Source organism: Xenopus tropicalis, chromosome 6 (genome assembly GCF_000004195.4).
Source record: "Xenopus tropicalis strain Nigerian chromosome 6, UCB_Xtro_10.0, whole genome shotgun sequence".
In the NCBI taxonomy this organism is placed as follows: Eukaryota; Metazoa; Chordata; class Amphibia; order Anura; family Pipidae; genus Xenopus; species Xenopus tropicalis.
Window position 1 is genome coordinate 37,666,884 of NC_030682.2, and position 19,218 is coordinate 37,686,101.

Consider the following 19,218-nt stretch of genomic DNA (forward strand, 5'->3'; position numbering starts at 1 on the left):
GCTGCCACTCAGAAGCTGTTCTTAGTAGGAAAGAGGTCACCTTCTGATAACTGGTATCTGTTAAATGGTACTAACTTTTTGAAATTTGCACAACCTAAATAAGAACTATCACAAAAATATAATTCATATATACAATTCCTCACAAGCTAAGCTTGGCATACTTGCAAAGAAGATCTGATTGTTTGGCAGGGTCAAATCTTTCACCTATAAATCCACCTTGAAAGGGGCAGATGGTGACAATTGTAAAATATTGACAACCCAAATATGTAATGTATGTAACTGTTGTATGTCATGTTCAAAACCTGTATTATTGTATTTTTATTTACTGTGGCTGGTAAAAAAAAAAAATCTAGATTAAATTAATGCTACATTTGCTTATAATATATAATTATTTATAGTCCTTATTTTCTCATGCAGGCTCTTAATGGATTTGTCCTGGTGGTTGCCTCTGATGGCTTGGTCTTTTTTTCGTCTTCCACTATTCAGGACTATCTGGGTTTTCAGCAAGTAAGTACAAATGTTTTTAAAACATTTTTTTTATTTTCCTACAGCATTGTTTATTTTTGTATTAATTTGACATACTTATATGGTTTTTTGCATTTCAATTTCAAAGGGAGGTTTGAAATTAACTGCAAAGTTTAAGGACCCTAGGGTTAATAGTTAAAGAATGACAGCATTTCTAATTTAAGCCAATAAAAGTGAATAGGTGAATTGTGGTTGGTGGGTGTACCCACTTTCTCTCACCTTGAGCCGAAGTCACCCAGTGACAAACTACAAAGTTTGAGCACCCTGGCATAAATAGTGTGAGACAGCATTTTATATTTAAGCCAATTAAATTCAATGGATGAAATCTGGTTGGCTGTTAGTGGCCCAACCCACTTTTCCTATTTGTGAACTGCAGTTACTTGGTGACTAGCTCTGCAAAGTTTGGGGACCTTAGTATTAATATTAAAAGAATGGCAGCATTTTAAATTTTAATGTATGAAGTCTATAGGTGAAATCTGATTGGCTGTTGTTGGCCCTGCCCACTTTTCTAAACTTGGAACATAGTCACCCAGTGACAAACTGTGCAAAGTTTGGGGACCCTGACATTAAACGTGAGAATGGCAGCAGTTACATAATTTTCAGTGGGGAAATTGTAAGAAATGTGATTGGCTTTTGGCGGCCCGCCCACTATTTCTAACCATCAGTACGTAGTCACCCAGTGGCTGACTGCAATGTTTGTGAACCCTGGCATCAAACCAGTAAAATTCAGTGGGTGAAATGTGGAGAGTTTGGGTGTTGTACCCCTAAAAATGTAGGAGGAGTAGCGTTTAGAAAATGGGGGGGCGCGAAGAAGAAGAAGAAGAAAAAGCGAAATAATTAGCTGTCAAAGAACGGTTTGTTGGGTTTTTCAACCCAACATAATGATAAACTGAGTGAATGACTTCGCCACTTTGCTCTGTATCAGGGTGCTCAGTCTTTACTGGTGCTACCAGGGTCTACTTTACTGTTCTTTCATCATGGCCTTCCTGCTTGCATCAGGACCTAGTACATTATGGGGTGTGTTTATTAACATTGGAGACAAACATCTCTGGTGATGTTGCCCATAGCAACCAATCAGCAATTAGATTTGAACGGTCACCTACAAATACTTAAACGTGTGATATCTAGTGATGAGTGAAATTTTTTTACCGGGCATGCACTTACGGCGGATTTCCGCACTTCACCATTGGCAGATTGTATTGCGAAACAGGTGCAAAAATTCACCGAGCAACAAAAAATAAGTTGCGTGCGACAAAAAAAAAATGATGCGTATCAAAAAAATTGGTTGTCCGTGTAATTTTTACAATGAGCGGAATTTTCCGTGTTTCACAAATCTTTTCAAAGTTTTGCGAGATTTTCGGTGAAGCAAAACGGGACAGATTTGCTCATCACTACTGATATCATGCCGCTTTTTGCAGACAATGTTGAGCTGCTCTGATCTGTATATAGCAAAATTAATCTGTGGCACTTTGTTGTTGTAAAAACAAAGCAATTTCTAGTCACTTTGTAGTTTAGTGTGCAGGGACAAAGCTCAGAACTGGGGCTGTTACCAGTTTTAAGCAATAGAGTACACACACAAATAACAGTGTAAGTTGCTCAGAGTTCTCTTCTGAGACCTTTACAATTTGCATGTATTGGTTTTTTCATGATTTTAGCAGTTTGTGCACCTGCACTGCTAATATCCTGAATGAAGAGTGTAACACAATCGCTTCCGACTCTTTTGTGTGGGTGGCTGACAGTTCTGCAGAACATTTAATTATTTATGCTTCTCTCCTTAGTTCTGTTACTCAATGTGACAGGAGCAAATTAAAGGAGAACTAAAGCTTATCTAAAGAAGTAGGGCAGAAAAGTTGTTTTGGTTTTCTGTACCAGCCCAAGGCAACCACAGTGAAGATCTTCTGCAGATTCACTGCACATTGCACATATTTTTGCTGCTGTTCGTTACTAAGTTTAGGGACTGGCCTACAATATACTGCATATATAGAATATAAATGTTACACTATAAGGCTAGTTAGTGATTCATTCAAATTCACCTTACATGACCGCTTAGAAACCAGTGAAATTAGCCTAAGAATTAAATAACCAGTCCTGTAGCATCAGCTTGTATGACAATGATAGTTTCTTTATGGGAAAAAGAACATCCCATATGCCTATAATCCTCTCTAATGTACAGAGTAATCATGTCCCCTCACAAGCGCCTTTTTCCAGAGAAAACACAAAGCCAACCGTGACAGTCTAACCTCATAGTTTATCTCCATCCCCTTTACCAGTTTAGTTGCACGTCTCTGCACTGTCGCCAGCTCATTAATATCCTTCTTAAGGACTGGAGCCCAAAACTGTACTGCATACTCAAGGTGAGGCCTTACCAGAGACCTATAAAGGGGCAAAATTATTAATCCCTTGAGTCAATGCCCTTTTTTTATACAAGACAGCACTTTATTTGCTTTAGTAGCCACAGAAGGACACTGCCTGGAATTAGACAAATTGTTATTTAAAAAAAAAAAACAGATCCTTCTCAATTAAGGATAGCCCCAACTTGCATTTATATTATTCCTACCAAAGTGCATAACTTTGCGCTTTTCAACATCGAACCTCATTTTCCATTTTGCAATTTTGTCTAACGCAAAGTGTCCACATCCTGCATGGAACTTATAGCTTTGCATAATACAGTGTCATCAGCAAAAAGAGAAACATTACTTTCTATTCCCATCTCCAGGTCATTAATAAACAAGTTAAAAAGAGCAAAGGACCAAGGACTGACCCCTGCAGTACTCCACTAACACTGGTCCAATTAGAATATGTTCTATTTTCCACCAATCTTTGTAATCTATCCTTCAGCCAGTTCTTTATCTAATTACAAATATTATTATTATAGTTAGTCACTAATAATAACTTGTCCTAGTTGTGGGGCCTTCTCCATTTGCAAAAGCAGCTGGGCCTCATCCTCCTCACTTATACAGGGTGGTTTATAGCATACACCAATGATATAATTTTCTTTGTAACCTTTTAGCCCTCTACCCAAAGGGATTCCACACCCTCTCCGTTGCTGTCTCTGGCAATTTCTTTAGCACATTAAGACAAACCCTTGCACCCTTTTTAATCACTCCTTCCATCCTAAAAAGGGTGTAACCATTTAAATTCATAGCCCAGTCGCATGTTTCATCCCACCAGGTTTCAGTGATACCAGTTAGATCTTCATTTTTAGTACATGCAATATACTCCAGCTCTCCTATTGTGCCTGACAAGCTCCATGCATTAGCCAGCATGCAGTGGAGATTACTACTTTTCCCTAGAGTTAAATCTAAGTTTACTATTAGGCTGTTTCCTTTCTAACGGAGGAATCTCCTTAGCTATACTTACTATATGCCCCCCTCACTCCCCACCCACCACCATCCCTTCTTACAATAAGTTGTTGGAAAGATTTATGTCACCTTCAAGAGTTTTCCGATATCACACTGAGGATTATTTCTGGGCTATATAAAGAATTATAAGATTTAGTTATTGTATATGTTTTCATGTGACATGTGTACAACATCATATTCAGTGTAGCCTCTACTGAGCTCCAGTATTCCTCCAATAGTGACTGCGAAGAGCAGTGCAGAATGACTGTTTAGTAAGGAAATTAGTACAACGGATAATCCACATCACTAAAAGGGTTAATGTTCCATATCATTTTTCAGGCATTTTGTCCAAACTATAAAAAGTTGCGTGTTAATATCTAATTAAGTCCTTTGACTTTGATTGCTTTGGTATTTCCTTAGTATCAGCTGGCACAAATTGTGCTTTTAGATGCCAAGTAAAACATTTTTTCCCATCTATTCTTTTCTACAATGTCAAAAGCCGGAAAAAAAATTAAGAAAAACTGCAGGTAGTCTTGCAAACTATTTTATTTTCTACATGATAACAAAAATAGTTGAAATGGTTGTCCAAGCACAGTCTCTCGTGATCTAAAAAAAAGTTTGGTTAATGAAAAACATCTTAATAAATTCAACTTGATGTTCTGCGCCTGCATGTGAAAAGGAAATGCCTGAAATGAAGCTTGTGCTATTAGTTTCAAATGGGACCTATTGCACTGACTGCTTTCCAAAGAATATTCAGATTAGTGGAGATGATAGGAACATATGCAGCTGTTGTGTTTGCCGTACAGGTACATCTTGCTCATCTGCGATGACTGATGAAAAGCACAATCAGTTCAACGCACCTTTCTTTGCAGTACCTTTTTGTTTTTGTTTTATACCCCATATTCAGGGAGCTAGTTTCACTAATGAATTGGCATCCATGGTTCCATTCCAGCCAAGGCACCATCTGCAAGGAGTAAATATGTTCTCTCATGCATGCATGAGTTTTCTCCATATACTCTGATTTCCTTATACACATACAGGCAGGTTATTTGGCTCCTGATAAGATTGATCCTAGTGTTTGTGTGATAAGGACAGGTGCGACAAACTGAAATATTCTTTGTAAAGTGCTGCCAAAAATGTTGCCGCTGTATAAATAGTTATATATAATAAAAAAATATATTTTTTTTCACCTAAACTAATCCCTGCTACGTTTGTTTTTTCCGACTTTAAGAATTAAAGAATTCATCTTGCTCTGCATTTTGGACAGAGATGCAAATGTCTGTCCTGCATTCTCTTCTTTTAGTAAGTGTATCTGTAAAAATGAGCCTTTTTTGGACAGGTATATTTACAGAGATCAGCTTCATTGGCAGCAGTGATGTTATTCTTTATCCTACAAAATTTAGCCAGTTTATATGTTTCAAATGCAATGTCTGGGTTTGTGTTAGTTCAGGGGTCCCCAGCCACCGGGCCGTGGACCGGTGCTGGCTTGCAGGCTGTGCTGAACCTGGGCGCATCTTGTTGCAGAGAAACAAGTTCAGGGTACTTACATGGGGCCATTAAGTAGAGATTTGTTTACTCTGTACATTTGTCCAATAGACAGAAAGAGAATACCAGTAATTGGGAGGCCTACATTGTTACTGCTGTATTAAGTTAATATATCTGAAAATCAAATTAGTAAAGGTTTCTGTAGAGATCAAAACACTTTCTATCAAATCTTTCCATGAAATTACTATTTCCTTGGTCTTTAAAACTTTGCAGTGGTCCTTTTTGATATGTTAATGTGACATGGTCATAGGTGTGCAGTCAGTCACATTACTCCATATTCAAAAAATTGATCTGCCACCTCAGTAACCAAAGTGCAGTTTGGCCTGTTTCATGGGGATGTCACCTTTCTGTTGTATGGTGCATTTTGTGGTCATGCTACATAAATAGCACATATGAGCTGGCCATTCAATTAACTGCACATAGATCAGTTACTGCTTTGAAGCTTTACAGAACCATATCTACCTCATTCCCATATTTTTATATATATTATGTATTCAATACCATCGCTATCCATATAACTGAAAGGCTAGTTGATGTGTTAGTAAAAAAAAGAGCAATACAGAAAGATGTAGGCTAATGTTGCATATAGTGCGCCTAAAAATGCTTCATTTTAATCAATGAAGTAGGTACCCGGGGTCATGGACCATTATAGGCTTTTTTACACCAACAATGTTAAAATCGGGATTTGACTGTTTGGATTTTAAAGAGAATAATAATACATTATGCTTGACAAATGCCATTTAATTTTATGATTCAATTATCAATATTTAATACTAATATATTTTGTCTTTTTTCTGCAATATTAGTCTGATGTAATTCACCAAAGTGTGTATGAGTTAATACATACCGAGGATCGAGTTGAGTTCCAGCGCCAGCTTCACTGGGCTTTTGACCCATCTCATCCCTCAAACTCAGTACAGAGATCCCCAGGCAAGTACCCATGTTTTGATTACAATTTAGTTTTGCTTATGTTGTGAAGCCCTTAAAGTGATACTGACATGAAAAAATGACTTTTCAAATTATGAATCTACATAAAAAGTTACCTATAGGTCATGTTGATCTTTTTTCACTGTTAGGGCTGGTTTTGTATGTAATTGTTACTTGAAGTTCCTAAACCTGACTGTTTTGCCAACCTGACTGTCCCTTCTCAGCCTGTCAGTTATAGCTTCTAATGCTAACGGCCTCCTGCTGCACAAATATGGCAGCCCCCTCACAGAAGAACATGGGGGATCAGATAAGGAATGTAAAAGCATCAGCAAATACTTTTATGGCAAAATTATAAAGCTCATGCAAAGACAATGTTATGATTGATGTAAAAAAGGTTTCATTTCTGGTGTCAGTAACTCTTTAATGAATCTGGATGTTTTTTCATTATTTGGTCTTTGCACTGCTTTGCTCAGGTAATACAAATATAAAACTGTTAGTACATTTACTTATTTACATTTAACAACAATATCATTTTAAGCCCACAAGAAGTGCCATTATGAAGTAGTTTCTGAAGAAAGGCCTTTAGGGTGAAGACACACGGGGCGATAAGTTGCAGCGGCTAATCTGTGCGCCATTTGACGCAGTGACGCAAGTATACTCTACAGACGAAAAGTCTCTGCGATTAGTCGCAGCGTCCGGGTAACAGTCGTGCCGACTAATCGCCCAGTGTGTCTTTCCCCAGGGCCAAACGATTGGATTATTTTTTTTTAAGTTTCTTGCTACCCGATATCGCCCACCCGTAGGTGGGGATATCGGTGAAGATCCAAGCGAGCGGATCTTATAGTGTATCGGCACCTTTAGGGAGTACTGGGGAAATCAGAACCTCGCTTCCACTAAAATCAATTGGAAACACTTTTCTTATTGCAAATACTGCATTACCTGCTCAATAAATATAATTTCCAAGCACTCACCCTTTTTATATCTGTATCTACCATAGCCAGATTTTTTCTTTTTCTTTTAAAAAAAGGGGGGGGGGGGGCAATGATAGGTAGTAAAACATTCCCTTGTTTCTCCCTGAGAACACTGTTGTGGTTAAAATGCCAAATGTGCCATGAGAACTGTTAGTATAGGATCCCTTATCTGGGAATCCATTTTCCAGAAAGCTCTGAACTAATAATATGTTTTTCTTTATTTCCCTTTTCTCTGTAAAATTAAAACTTTACATGATAATGTGTGTGTATATGTATATATATGTCATAACAGGATTCTGTGAAGAAATTCCTTAAGGCTCCTAGAAAAGTCCATTTACATGGGCTTTGTCCCATTTACATGGCTTTATCCTATAGGCTAAAGCTCACCCACTGGGTTTAAAGCAGAAGCCAGGATAATAGCTGATCAGATTCCCAACTACAGACCGGTTTCGCCCTTTTTTTATATATATATATATATATATATATATATATATATATATATATATATATATATATATATATATATATATATATATATATATATATATATGGGTTACATGTTACTTGATGAAACCCTTATTGGTGGCAAAACAATCCATATTGGATTCATGTTTTAATGTTTTTACTAGACTTAAGATATTCCAGATAATACATCCCATACCAGTAGAAAAATTCATAAGAAAGATGATTCCTCTCTCTAGGTTGATACATTTTGAATTTATCTCCAAGCACAATTTATTTAAATTAATTTACTGTGGATGTTATGGGAAATCAACCCCTTTTTCATGGCTGGTCTAGTGCCATAATTTTTGCTAACCACATACAAAAACACCTTTTAAATGCAATGGTACACACACAACATTAATTTTCTGGGTAGATGAATTAGAATTTGTATATTTATACAGTGCTTTCATTGCTGTTTATTCGTTAATCAAATTAAAATATCTTATTGTAGACATCATTGCAATTTCCTATATTTTCAATATATATGTAATAATCCTTTATAAATTGGTTTATATCCTTATAAATTGTTTCTTGCTGCGTAGTTAACTTCTTAATGTTTAAAAATGATGCACAGCTTTAGCGTCATATATTTATATAGGCCAGGAAATTATGCTATGATTTACAATTATTTTATAACAGGGGTCTTTAAAATGAAAAAACAAGGGTTGCAGAATGAAATGTTAGGATTAGTGGGCCCTTGCAAGAGCTTCCAGTATAAAGTTTGTGGTGCCGTTTAGGTATTCCTGGTAAAATGTATGGGTTTTTTTAGCAATATACTTGCTAGATTGTGTTTCGTTAAAATGAGTAGCACAGACACATACTGTTTAATCCACATTGGATCAATTTTCACAGGCCAGCTGAAATGTTGGTCTCCTGCATAACTCACAGCTTAGTGACTGGCCTTGCAAACAGCTGTTATGAAAGGCAAGTTTGCAAGGCTTGCATGCCAGGATGGAAAAGTGTACCGCAGTTTTTAGCAACTATGAGTGAAAAAAAGTCCATAGAAATAAATTTATTAACAAAAGGATACTGTCACGGGAAAACATGTTTTTTTTTTTTCCTTTAATTTTATTGAGTAGCACTGCGTAACCATAAAGAAAAAAGTAAAATATTTTGAATACTTTACCATGTAAGTATACTTATACTCCAAAAGTAAGAGTTTTAGAAAAATCTACTTCTTGTACTTCAAGCATGGGCAAACCCCTCTACATGTTGGTGCCCTAATAGTTATATTTTAGCAGTACAGGTATGGGATCCCTTATCCGGAAACCCGATATCCAGAAAGCTCCGAATTACGGAAAGCCTGTCTTCCATAGACCCCATTTTAATCAAATAATTCAGATTTTTAAAATTGATTTCCTTTTTCTCTGAAACAATAAAAAACTGCTTTGTATTTGATCCCAACTAAGATGTAATTAATCGTTACTGGATGTAAAATAATCCTATTGGGTTAAATTAATGTTTTATTGATGTCTTAGTAGACTTAAGGTGTGAAGATCCAAATAACTGAAAGACCCCTTATCCGGAAAACCCTTGATCCTGAGCATTCTGGATAACAGGTCCTATAACTGTATCTGCAGGGTCAGCATTGCCTGTCACAGTTGAGCAGTACATGGCAAAAACATATTACTTTTAAGCAGTCTGTGAGAGAGTTGGAAGAGCTGGGAGATTTAGTTATATCTGATATTATTTCAATGATTTTCTACCTCCTGGTTTTTTCTTGGATTTATGCAGCTTGGCTACCATTAAGTACAACGTCATGTTTTATTACTATAGAAAAAAAATGAAATCATTACAAATATAGATTTTTTCCTATTATTCACAATAAAAAGTATTTTAATACTTTAATCATTTAAAGGGGTGGTTCATCTTTAAGTTTTAGTAAGTTATAGAACGGCCAATTCTAAACAGCTTTTCTTTTGGTCTTGATATTTTATTTTTTAATAACCTTTGAATTATCTGCCTCTTTACAGTTTTCAAATGGGGGTCACTGACACCTGTATCCTAAAACCTATTGCTCTGTAAAGCTACAGTTTAATTGCTGTTGTTACTTTTTATTACATATTATTTTTTTTCAGGTTATCTCCTATTTATATAAAAATTGGAATTATGGAGGGCACTCCAGGCTAAGATATACTTATGGGTATCTCCTATTCATATACAAGTCTTTCATTCAAACCACTTCCTGGTTGCTAAGTTAATTTAGACCCTAGCAACCAGATAACTGCTTAACTCCAAATTGGAGAGCTCCTCAACAAAAAATAACCAATTGCAAATTTTTAGAATATTACTTTCTAAATCATACTAAAAGTTAATTCTAAGGTACACAACCCCTTTAAAATTCTGTTCTTTTAAGTTGCGGAGTTTTTGGGGGGGTTTTTTGTGTGTTTTTTAAAATTTTGTATTTATTGTCAAATGTAGATTGGTAGCAAAAATGTCTCTACAATAATCACTATTTTGTGACATTTAAGTCCTGTGAATGGGGATCCCCTATCTGTATGCGTCTGTCCATCTCTTTATCTAATGTGACATTTAGGTGAAACCAGTGGAAATGACAACATTTTCACTTATTTTTCAACATTTCACTTATTTTTGCTCATTGTCGGAGACAAAATGTTTTTCTATTTACAGAAGATCTATTTAAACATTTAAAGGAAGTGCTTGTAAATCACTAATCTGTCTTGCAAGTGCATGTGTGCTTAGCTTTATGGTATGTCTAATTCATGTCGTGTATATTTTCTACACAGATGAAAATGAGTTCTCAGCAATACCTTGCTATAAACCAGAACACCTCCCCCCTGAAAATTCTTCCTTCATGGAAAGGAATTTTGTCTGCAGGTTAAGATGTCTTCTGGATAATTCTTCTGGATTTTTGGTATGTGATTATTTTTGTAATATTAAAATATAATTTCCTTGCTTACATAAGTCTTAAGAATCCTTTGATCTCAAATAAGGGCCATTAGAGTATAAGGGAATAAAAAATGAAATCATTGGTGGTGTCACTAATTGTGTTTGTTTAAAGGAACAGTAACACCAAAAAATGAAAGTGTATAAAACTAGTTACAGTATAATGCACTGTTGCCCCACACTCGTACAACTAGTGTGTTTGCCTCACAAAGGCTACTATAGTTTGTATCAGGACTGTCCAACTGGCCCCCCCTCTGTGTGGCGCCCCACCTGTATGGCTGAAAAAGGCACAGGTTACTTTGCATATAAAAGATAAAGCCCTATTGTATTCTACAGAGCTTTCCATTCATTCAGATATGCTTTGGGTCTCACTGCTGACACGGACCCTGCTTGAGCATGCGCAGTTGTGGCTACCTGGAAATCGGCTTCTAAGGTTTCCCAAATCTTTGCAGGCGGCAAATACTTTTTGGTTGATTTGCTTAGCATTGGGGCACATGTATAAATATTACTTTCAGGGCTCTGACTCCCTTGTGCCTCCTGGCAGCCCTGCCTTTTAGAACATAGACACTTTTTTCTAGCAAATGGCATGCTTGCCTTTCAATGGCGTTACAACAGCGCTGTAAATAGATTTTAATTGTAAATAGTGACATGTAAAATATGCAAGAAACAATTGTTCATCTTGGTTTTTTTTTAGGCAAAAAGAGTTTAGCAACTGATGGGCATGGATTTTCTGCTTTATCATCCATTAATTTTTATTGCTTAGCCTTAGCTGCCCATCCCTAATTCCTGCATGTAAAATTCTTTTCTGTAGACCTCATACGTACAGACATTAGTGCCAGTGTTTTTGCTCATTCGGAAATGTAATCTGGCTCAAATATAGTTGGTCACATGTCCGCTTTCATTGGATTCTGATAGCCTGCTACCATTTTTTTTAAATAACTCTTAAAAGTCTAATTTAAGAAATCACATTATTTGTGTGTAGTTCTATAGAGAGGATTTTCCTTGCTATTGAGAGAGGAAGGTCAAATAAAATGCTTTATGTTGCCAAATCAGAATAAATCTAGTTTGATCACATAGGCCGAATCCAAACCCTAATTTGTATATTCAACATTTTTTTTTTCAATGCATCAATAAAGTAACATAATTTAAGCATTCGGATGAACACTTAAGCATTTGGCCAGATCCTGCAAAAAGTGCTTGAATTTGCCCAAACCAAATCCTGCATTTATTGCATGCCTACATATTAAAGCAGGGACTCCTGTCTCATTTAAAGAGATACTGACACCAGAAAGTAAACCTTTTTTCACATCTATAATAACATTGTCTTTGCATGACCTTCATTTTTGCCATAAAAGTATTTGCCCAATGCTTTTATATTACCTGTCTGATCCCACATGTTCCCCTATAAGGGGGCTGCCATATTTGTCCAGCAGGAGGCCATTAACATTAGAAGCTATAACTGACAGGCTGAGAAGGGACAGTCAGGTTTGCAAAACAAATCTCTCAGCGAAAATCAACATGACCTATAGGCAACTTTTTATGTACATTCAATGTACATACATTCCAAAAAAGTTGGGACACTAAACAAATTGTGAATAAAAACTGAATGCAATGATGTGGAGCTGCCAACTTCTAATATTTTATTCAGAATAGAACATAAATCACAGAACAAAAGTTTAAACTTTGAAAATGTACCATTTTAAGGGAAAAATATGTTGATTCAGAATTTCATGGTGTCAACAAATCCCCAAAAAGTTGGGACAAGTAGCAATAAGAGGCTGGAAAAAGTAAATTTGAGCATAACGAAGAGCTGGAAGACCAAATAACACTAATTAGGTCAATTGGCAACATGATTGGGTATAAAAAGAGCTTCTCAGAGTTGCAGTGTCTCTCAGAAGCCAAGATGGGTAGAGGATCATCCAATTCCCACAATGTTGCGCAGAAAGATAGTGGAGCAATATCATAAAGGTGTTACCCAGCGAAAAATTGCAAAGATTTTGCATCTATCATCATCAACTGTGCATAACATCATCCGAAGATTCAGAGAATCTGGAACAATCTCTGTGCGTAAGGGTCAAGGCCGTAAAACCATACTGGATGCCGGGCCCTGATCTCCGGGCCCTTAAACGACACTGCACCACAAACAGGAATGCTACTGTAAAGGAAATCACAGAATGGGCTCAGGGATACTTCCAGAAACCATTGTCAGTGAACACAATCCACCGTGCCATCCGCCGTTGCCAGCTGAAACTCTACAGTGCAAAGAAGAAGCCATTTCTAAGCAAGATCCACAAGCTCAGGTGTTTTCACTGGGCCAGGGATCATTTAAAATGGAGTGTGGCAAAATGGAAGACTGTTCTGTGGTCAGACGAGTCACAATTCGAAGTTCTTTTTGGAAATCTGGGACGCCATGTCATCCGGACCAAAGAGGACAAGGACAACCCAAGTTGTTATCAATGCTCAGTTCAGAAGCCTGCATCTCTGATGGTATGGGGTTGCATGAGTGCGTGTGGCATGGGCAGCTTGCATGTCTGGAAAGGCAGCATCAATGCAGAAAAATATATTCAGGTTCTAGAACAACATATGCTCCCATCCAGACATCATCTCTTTCAGGGAAGACCCTGCATTTTTCAACAAGATAATGCCAGACCACATTCTGCATCAATCACAACATCATGGCTGCGTGGGAGAAGGATCCGGGTACTGAAATGGCCAGTCTGCAGTCCAGATCTTTCACCTATAGAGAACATTTGGCACATCATAAAGAGGAAGGTGCGACAAAGAAGGCCCAAGACGATTGAACAGTTAGAGGCCTGTATTAGACAAGAATGGGAGAGCATTCCTATTCCTAAACTTGAGAAACTGGTCTCCTCGGTCCCCAGACGTCTGTTGAGTGTTGTAAGAAGAAGGGGAGATGCCACACAGTGGTGAAAATTGTCTTGTCCCAACTTTTTTGGGATTTGTTGACACCATGAAATTCTGAATCAACATATTTTTCCCTTAAAATGGTACATTTTCTCAGTTTAAACTTTTGTTCCGTGATTTAGGTTCTATTCTGAATAAAATATTAGAAGTTGGCACCTCCACATCATTGCGTTCAGTTTTTATTCACAATTTGTTTAGTGTCCCAACTTTTTTGGAATCCGGTTTGTATTTTGAGGAGTCATTTTTTAGTGTCAGTATCACTTTAATGTGTGTGTGTCTATAATGCCTTTGGGCCTAAAATAGAGGTGTTTTTCTTATAATTCTTTTATTTCCCTTTCTAATATCTTACTTTCCAGGCAATGAACTTTCAAGGTCGGCTGAAGTTTCTGCATGGTCAGAATAAGAAAGGGAAAGACGGGGCAATAATTCCCCCTCAGCTAGCCCTTTTCACTTTGGCTACTCCATTACAGTCTCCTTCAATCCTGGAGATCCGAACCAAAAACTTCATTTTCAGAACCAAGCACAAATTAGACTTTACGCCAATTGGTTGTGATACCAAGTAAGAGCTAATACTTTTACCATTACTGGCCATATGCCGACTATTTTTATGCTCCCTGTTGCTAATATAACATGAAAGCACCAGATTCATTCATTGTTATCTTCATTGATTTTTTTTGTGTGTTTTTAGAGGCAGTGTGGTGTTGGGATATACAGAAGCTGAGCTATGTGTGAGAGGAACTGGATACCAATTTATTCATGCTGCAGATATGCTGTATTGTGCTGATAATCATATCCGAAGTATGTAACTTTATGTAACTTAAAAAAAAATGTTATAAGAAGATCTAAAAGATATTATATCTGAAATGCATAAAACACAGGTCTCTTGTTTACATAGTTACAGATTTACTCATATATAATAATCTATAGCAACAAGTCTGCAGATTTTTAAATAACTTTATAACAAGTATGGATATAAAAAAAGAATTTGGGTTCCATGTTTAATTTGCAAAGGACTTTATATATACAGCTTTTATGTGTGGGTTACAGGTCTTTTTAAGGTATGGGGATCCAGATTATATTACCCCAGGTCCCCAAGCATTACGGATAATAGATCCTATTCCTTTATTTAATTACTTCCTGTACTGGTAAACATGTATGATAATAAATGATCCTTTTTTTCTTTCTTGTGTAAAAAAAAATGTTTATTGTCTTTGCAAAGTCTAAAAAGACACTGTTAGCTATATCTAACTGAAAGGGTTGCACTGATTAGTTGTATCATAGAGGATTTTTAGTTACCAGTTTATTAATTTCCCAGTTTCTTTATACACTGAATTGCCACATTGGCCGCTCACAGACACTATTATTACCTGATGCAGTGAACTGTCTATATAGTGAAAAGAAAGCAAGCGGCCTCCAAAAACCTAGACTTTTATAACATACAGTCCATGTAAAGTTTTTTTCTTTTTTAATTGACCGTGCAATCATTTATTCAACAAAAAATGATTAGATATGCCATTTAATTGGCTTGTGATAAAGATAAGCATATCCTTGTGCAACATCCACTCTCAGTTGAGCTTCAGTCTTCTGATAGATGGTTTCATATTATCCTCAAGCAACTCTTTGGTGCAATGAGGACTTGCTATTGGATACTATGATGCTGAGCTGCCCAGGCCCTGATACAGCAAAGCTGACCCAAACCATAACATTCCCCTATCATGGACTACAAAAGGCAAATGGTACATGATATGTTATATTTTACTACTTTTATCAATCTCTAACACATTGATAGTTAACCAATCTTGACTTCAGTGCAATTAATAAGTTAATAGATTTAACAATTGCATTTAGATTATTAGCTAGCTACACTTATGGGTAATACAAACAACAGTAAATGCCACAGTACATCTTGCCCTATTAAATGTTCTCTATTTTAAGGGGATGTTTTTGGATACTTATGTTTAGTCCTCATTTTATTTATTCATCTAAGCTTCTTACTCCTTGTCTTTAAAACTAGTGATTAAGACGGGGGAAAGTGGCATGACAGTGTTCAGGCTCCTTACTAAAGAGGCTGGATGGGTTTGGGTTCAAGCAAATGCTCGCCTCGTTTACAAAAATGGAAGACCAGATTATATAATTGCAACGCAAAGAGCACTAACGTAAGTAGTGATGTTTTACACAACTCTTTCTATTATAATGCACTGAATCATTTCTCTGTGTAAGATGTAAGTGTTCGTTGCCCTTTATGTGTTTGGTTTTGAAACCAGGGACATTTTCTTGTCTTATTGCTAGGAAAAATGTTTTAAAGGAATACTGTCATGGCAAAACATGTTTTTTTCAATATGCATCTGTTAATAGAGCTTCTCCAGCAGAATCCTGCTTTGAAATCTGTTGAAATGCAAACAGATTTGTTTATATTTAATTTTGAAATATTATATGGGGCTAGCCATATTCTTTATTTCCCAGGGTGCTACAGCCATATGACCTGTGCTCTGATAAACTTCAGTCAAACTTTACTGCTGCGCTGCAAGTTGGAGTGATATCACCCCCAGCAGCTGATCAGCAGAACAATGGGAAGGGAGCAAGATAGTAGTTCCCAGTAGATATCAGAATAGCACTCAATAGTAAGAAATCCTAGTCCAGCTTTGGACTCCTCCAGTTACATGGGAGTAACAATAGATTATCTGATAGCAGTTCTAATGTGTAGCGCTGGCTACTTCTGAAAGCTCAGACTCAGGCACAATGCACTGAGATGGCGCCTACACACCCAATATTACAACTAAAGCAAAAATTCATTTGTTGGTTCAAGAATAAAATTCTAAATGGTAAAGTGAATTATTTGCAGTGTAATTTAGAAATAAAAAGTATAAGCTAAAAATCATGACAGAATCCCTTTAAAACAGGTTATGGTTATATACTCTACATATTCATTCTATGGGAACAGTGGAAAAATACAAGGCAGGTGTTGTGTTCCCTAGTTCTACAAAATCATGTATGTTTTGGGTTGAACATACAGATATGTAATCGCTTCTTTGCAAACTTAATATACCAAAAGCTCCAAATTACAGAAACACTGTATCTCAGAGAGTCAATTTTAAGCTAATATTTATCTCCTTTTTCTCTGTAATAAAAAAAACAAAACAGCGCCTTTTAAATGTTGGTCACTAAGATGCATTCATCCATATCCTTGGAAAAACAATCCTCTTGCAGGGCCGGAACTAGGGGTAGGCAGAACAGGCAGCTGTCTAGGGCGCAACAATTGGGGGGCACCAGACAGGAGCCTCTTCTGCCTACCTCTCTAGTCTGTGCTCCGTTGCGCTATCGCACCCCACCTCCCCCAGCTCGGACCGCCCCTGTCCTCTTGGATTTATTTAATGTTTAATTAACCTTTTAAGGTATGGTGATCCAGTTTAAGCATAACCTTATCCAGAAAACCCCAAGTCCCCAGAATTCCACATAATAGGTCTGATACATGTAACGTCAAAAATATAAATGCTAAACTATGGTATCTAAAATGTGTGACATACTTAAGGGTACAGTCAGGGTACACCTTTAATAAAAAAAAGTTTAATATGAAAAGGCTGAATTTTGCATATTTTTTGCATAATCATAAAATTACATTTTTTTTTTTTTTCATCAAGATGTGCAGTTGGAGCCAGTTCCAAATTGGCTTTACCTCAAATTCTTCTGTACGATGCGGGAAGAAGGCCAAGACCTTGGGGTTGTAGGTAGAATGGGTAGGCAACATGTATAGTGTCACCTGATTACTTTATGTGTTTCATGTTTCATTTTAGGGAGGAAGAAGGAGCGGAACATTTGCGGAAGAGAAGTTCAAAACTGCCCTTCCTTTTTACAACTGGAGAGGCAGTTCTTTATGAAGCTTCATTTCCTCTGCAAACCATTATGGAGGTTACACCAACAAAAGCAAAGACAACAGCGGTCAAAGCCAGTTCTTCCAAAAGTGAAGGACCAGTAAATCCTGCCTCACTCTTGGGGGCTATGATGAGACAGGATGAGACTGTATACATTTGTCCACCAGCATCAAACACATTTTCTTTTGAAAACTTTTTACCAGATCTCAGAAGTGAAGTCAGCAATAACTTTCCCGGTAGTTGGCAAGAGAGTTGTTTGCCAGCAATAAATAACAATTTAAAGCTTGAGGGAGGAGCTTGTTCCCAGGGAAACTTGGCTCATACTTCTGATCGCCCAGAAGTGTTTCCTGAAAGCAAAAATAATGAACTTTATAATATTATGAATAGTCTTGGCATTGATTTTGACGACTTGGAAATGATCCAGCAGGATGAAGCATTTTTTAGGAATGAATTTGATTTTCCAGAACTTAGCGATATTGATGTAGCTGATGAAATCCTGACTTATGTACAAGAGACTCTAAACAAAAAAGCAGACTGTATGTATATGAACAATGTTCAGCAAATGCCTTGTGTACAAGAGCCGTCCAGTATGACACAGGATTCTGTGAAGCCACCACAAATACAGCAGCACCCAAGCAAAATGATGCCCCAACAACTGTGTCAAAAAATCAAACACATGCATGTCAATGGCATGCTCACAAACTGGAATTCTTTGAGCAATGTCCCTCCATCTTTTCAAGAGCAGCAGTGCGAGCAATACAATGTTTCCAGTATAAACAACATGACTCATGAACTTTACAAATCTGAACTTAGCAGTGCTCCCTATCCTTGCAAGCAGGAGTATATGCCTTATCAGGAGTCAGTGCCCATAGTGCCACTACCTTCAAACCTTACCCAGATGGACTTTGATCTTGGAAATGTGGAAAGATCAGTTTATCCTAATCCTTCAAATGTGGAGGGTTTTCTGGATTGTTTACCACAGAACTCTGGAATCCAAGAATGTGGCTTAGACTCACAGACAATAATGGTGACTCCTCAGTCTTGCTATTCTGGCGCTGTATCAATGTATCAGTGTGTACCTGAATCATCCCCGGCAACGTGCCTAAATCAGATGCCATATAATGCAGTAATGGCAGCTCAGCAGCCAATATTACATGAAGTAAGTTTCAATCTAAAGAAAGCTTTTTTATATACCTGACTGGATTTTGAACTATTAAAAATGGGTCTGTGTTAACATTTTGGTAAAAAAAAAAAATGGGCCATAAATTAAACATCTCAGGGGTCATTTAGAAACAGAGCCAAAATTGAGGTGAATGTTACATATTTCATTATAGGACAACTCAAGCTCATTTTCTGAGTCCCACAATCCATGCTTTACATATTAAATAGAATATCAGTACTGGTTAATACTTCACTCTGCTTGTATGTGGTGATGTTCCTTTGCGGCTACATGTAATGAAGTAACCTCGGTTTCCAAATTCCTTAATGGTAAATGTGCCATCATGTTAAATGCATATAGCAAAAGTACATATTTATGTTCTCAGAGGGAAAGCACTTGAAGAGATAATTAACCTGGGTCTGGATTAGCAGACGTATTGAGCAGATGAAATTGGACTTTTCCCAGCCATGAGAGTAATAGTTAATGGTATCTACGATAGGTGCCTAATTATCAATTGCAAATAGATCTTTTTTCAATTACTAGAC

At 37.0% G+C, this 19,218-nt stretch overlaps 1 protein-coding gene across 2 annotated transcripts in view; it reads left to right on the forward strand.

Moving 5' to 3' along the window:
* ahr (aryl hydrocarbon receptor) overlaps positions 1–19,218 on the forward strand; it is an 86,128-nt gene that overhangs the window by 60,598 nt on the left and 6,312 nt on the right. For both annotated transcript variants that reach the window (XM_002933302.5, XM_031903525.1), the window contains exons 4-10: positions 418–507; positions 6,218–6,341; positions 10,561–10,688; positions 14,002–14,204; positions 14,334–14,443; positions 15,660–15,801; positions 17,437–18,673. In XM_002933302.5, coding sequence (XP_002933348.2) covers positions 418–507; positions 6,218–6,341; positions 10,561–10,688; positions 14,002–14,204; positions 14,334–14,443; positions 15,660–15,801; positions 17,437–18,673 — 2,034 coding nt within the window. The remainder of the gene's footprint in view (positions 1–417; positions 508–6,217; positions 6,342–10,560; positions 10,689–14,001; positions 14,205–14,333; positions 14,444–15,659; positions 15,802–17,436; positions 18,674–19,218) is intronic.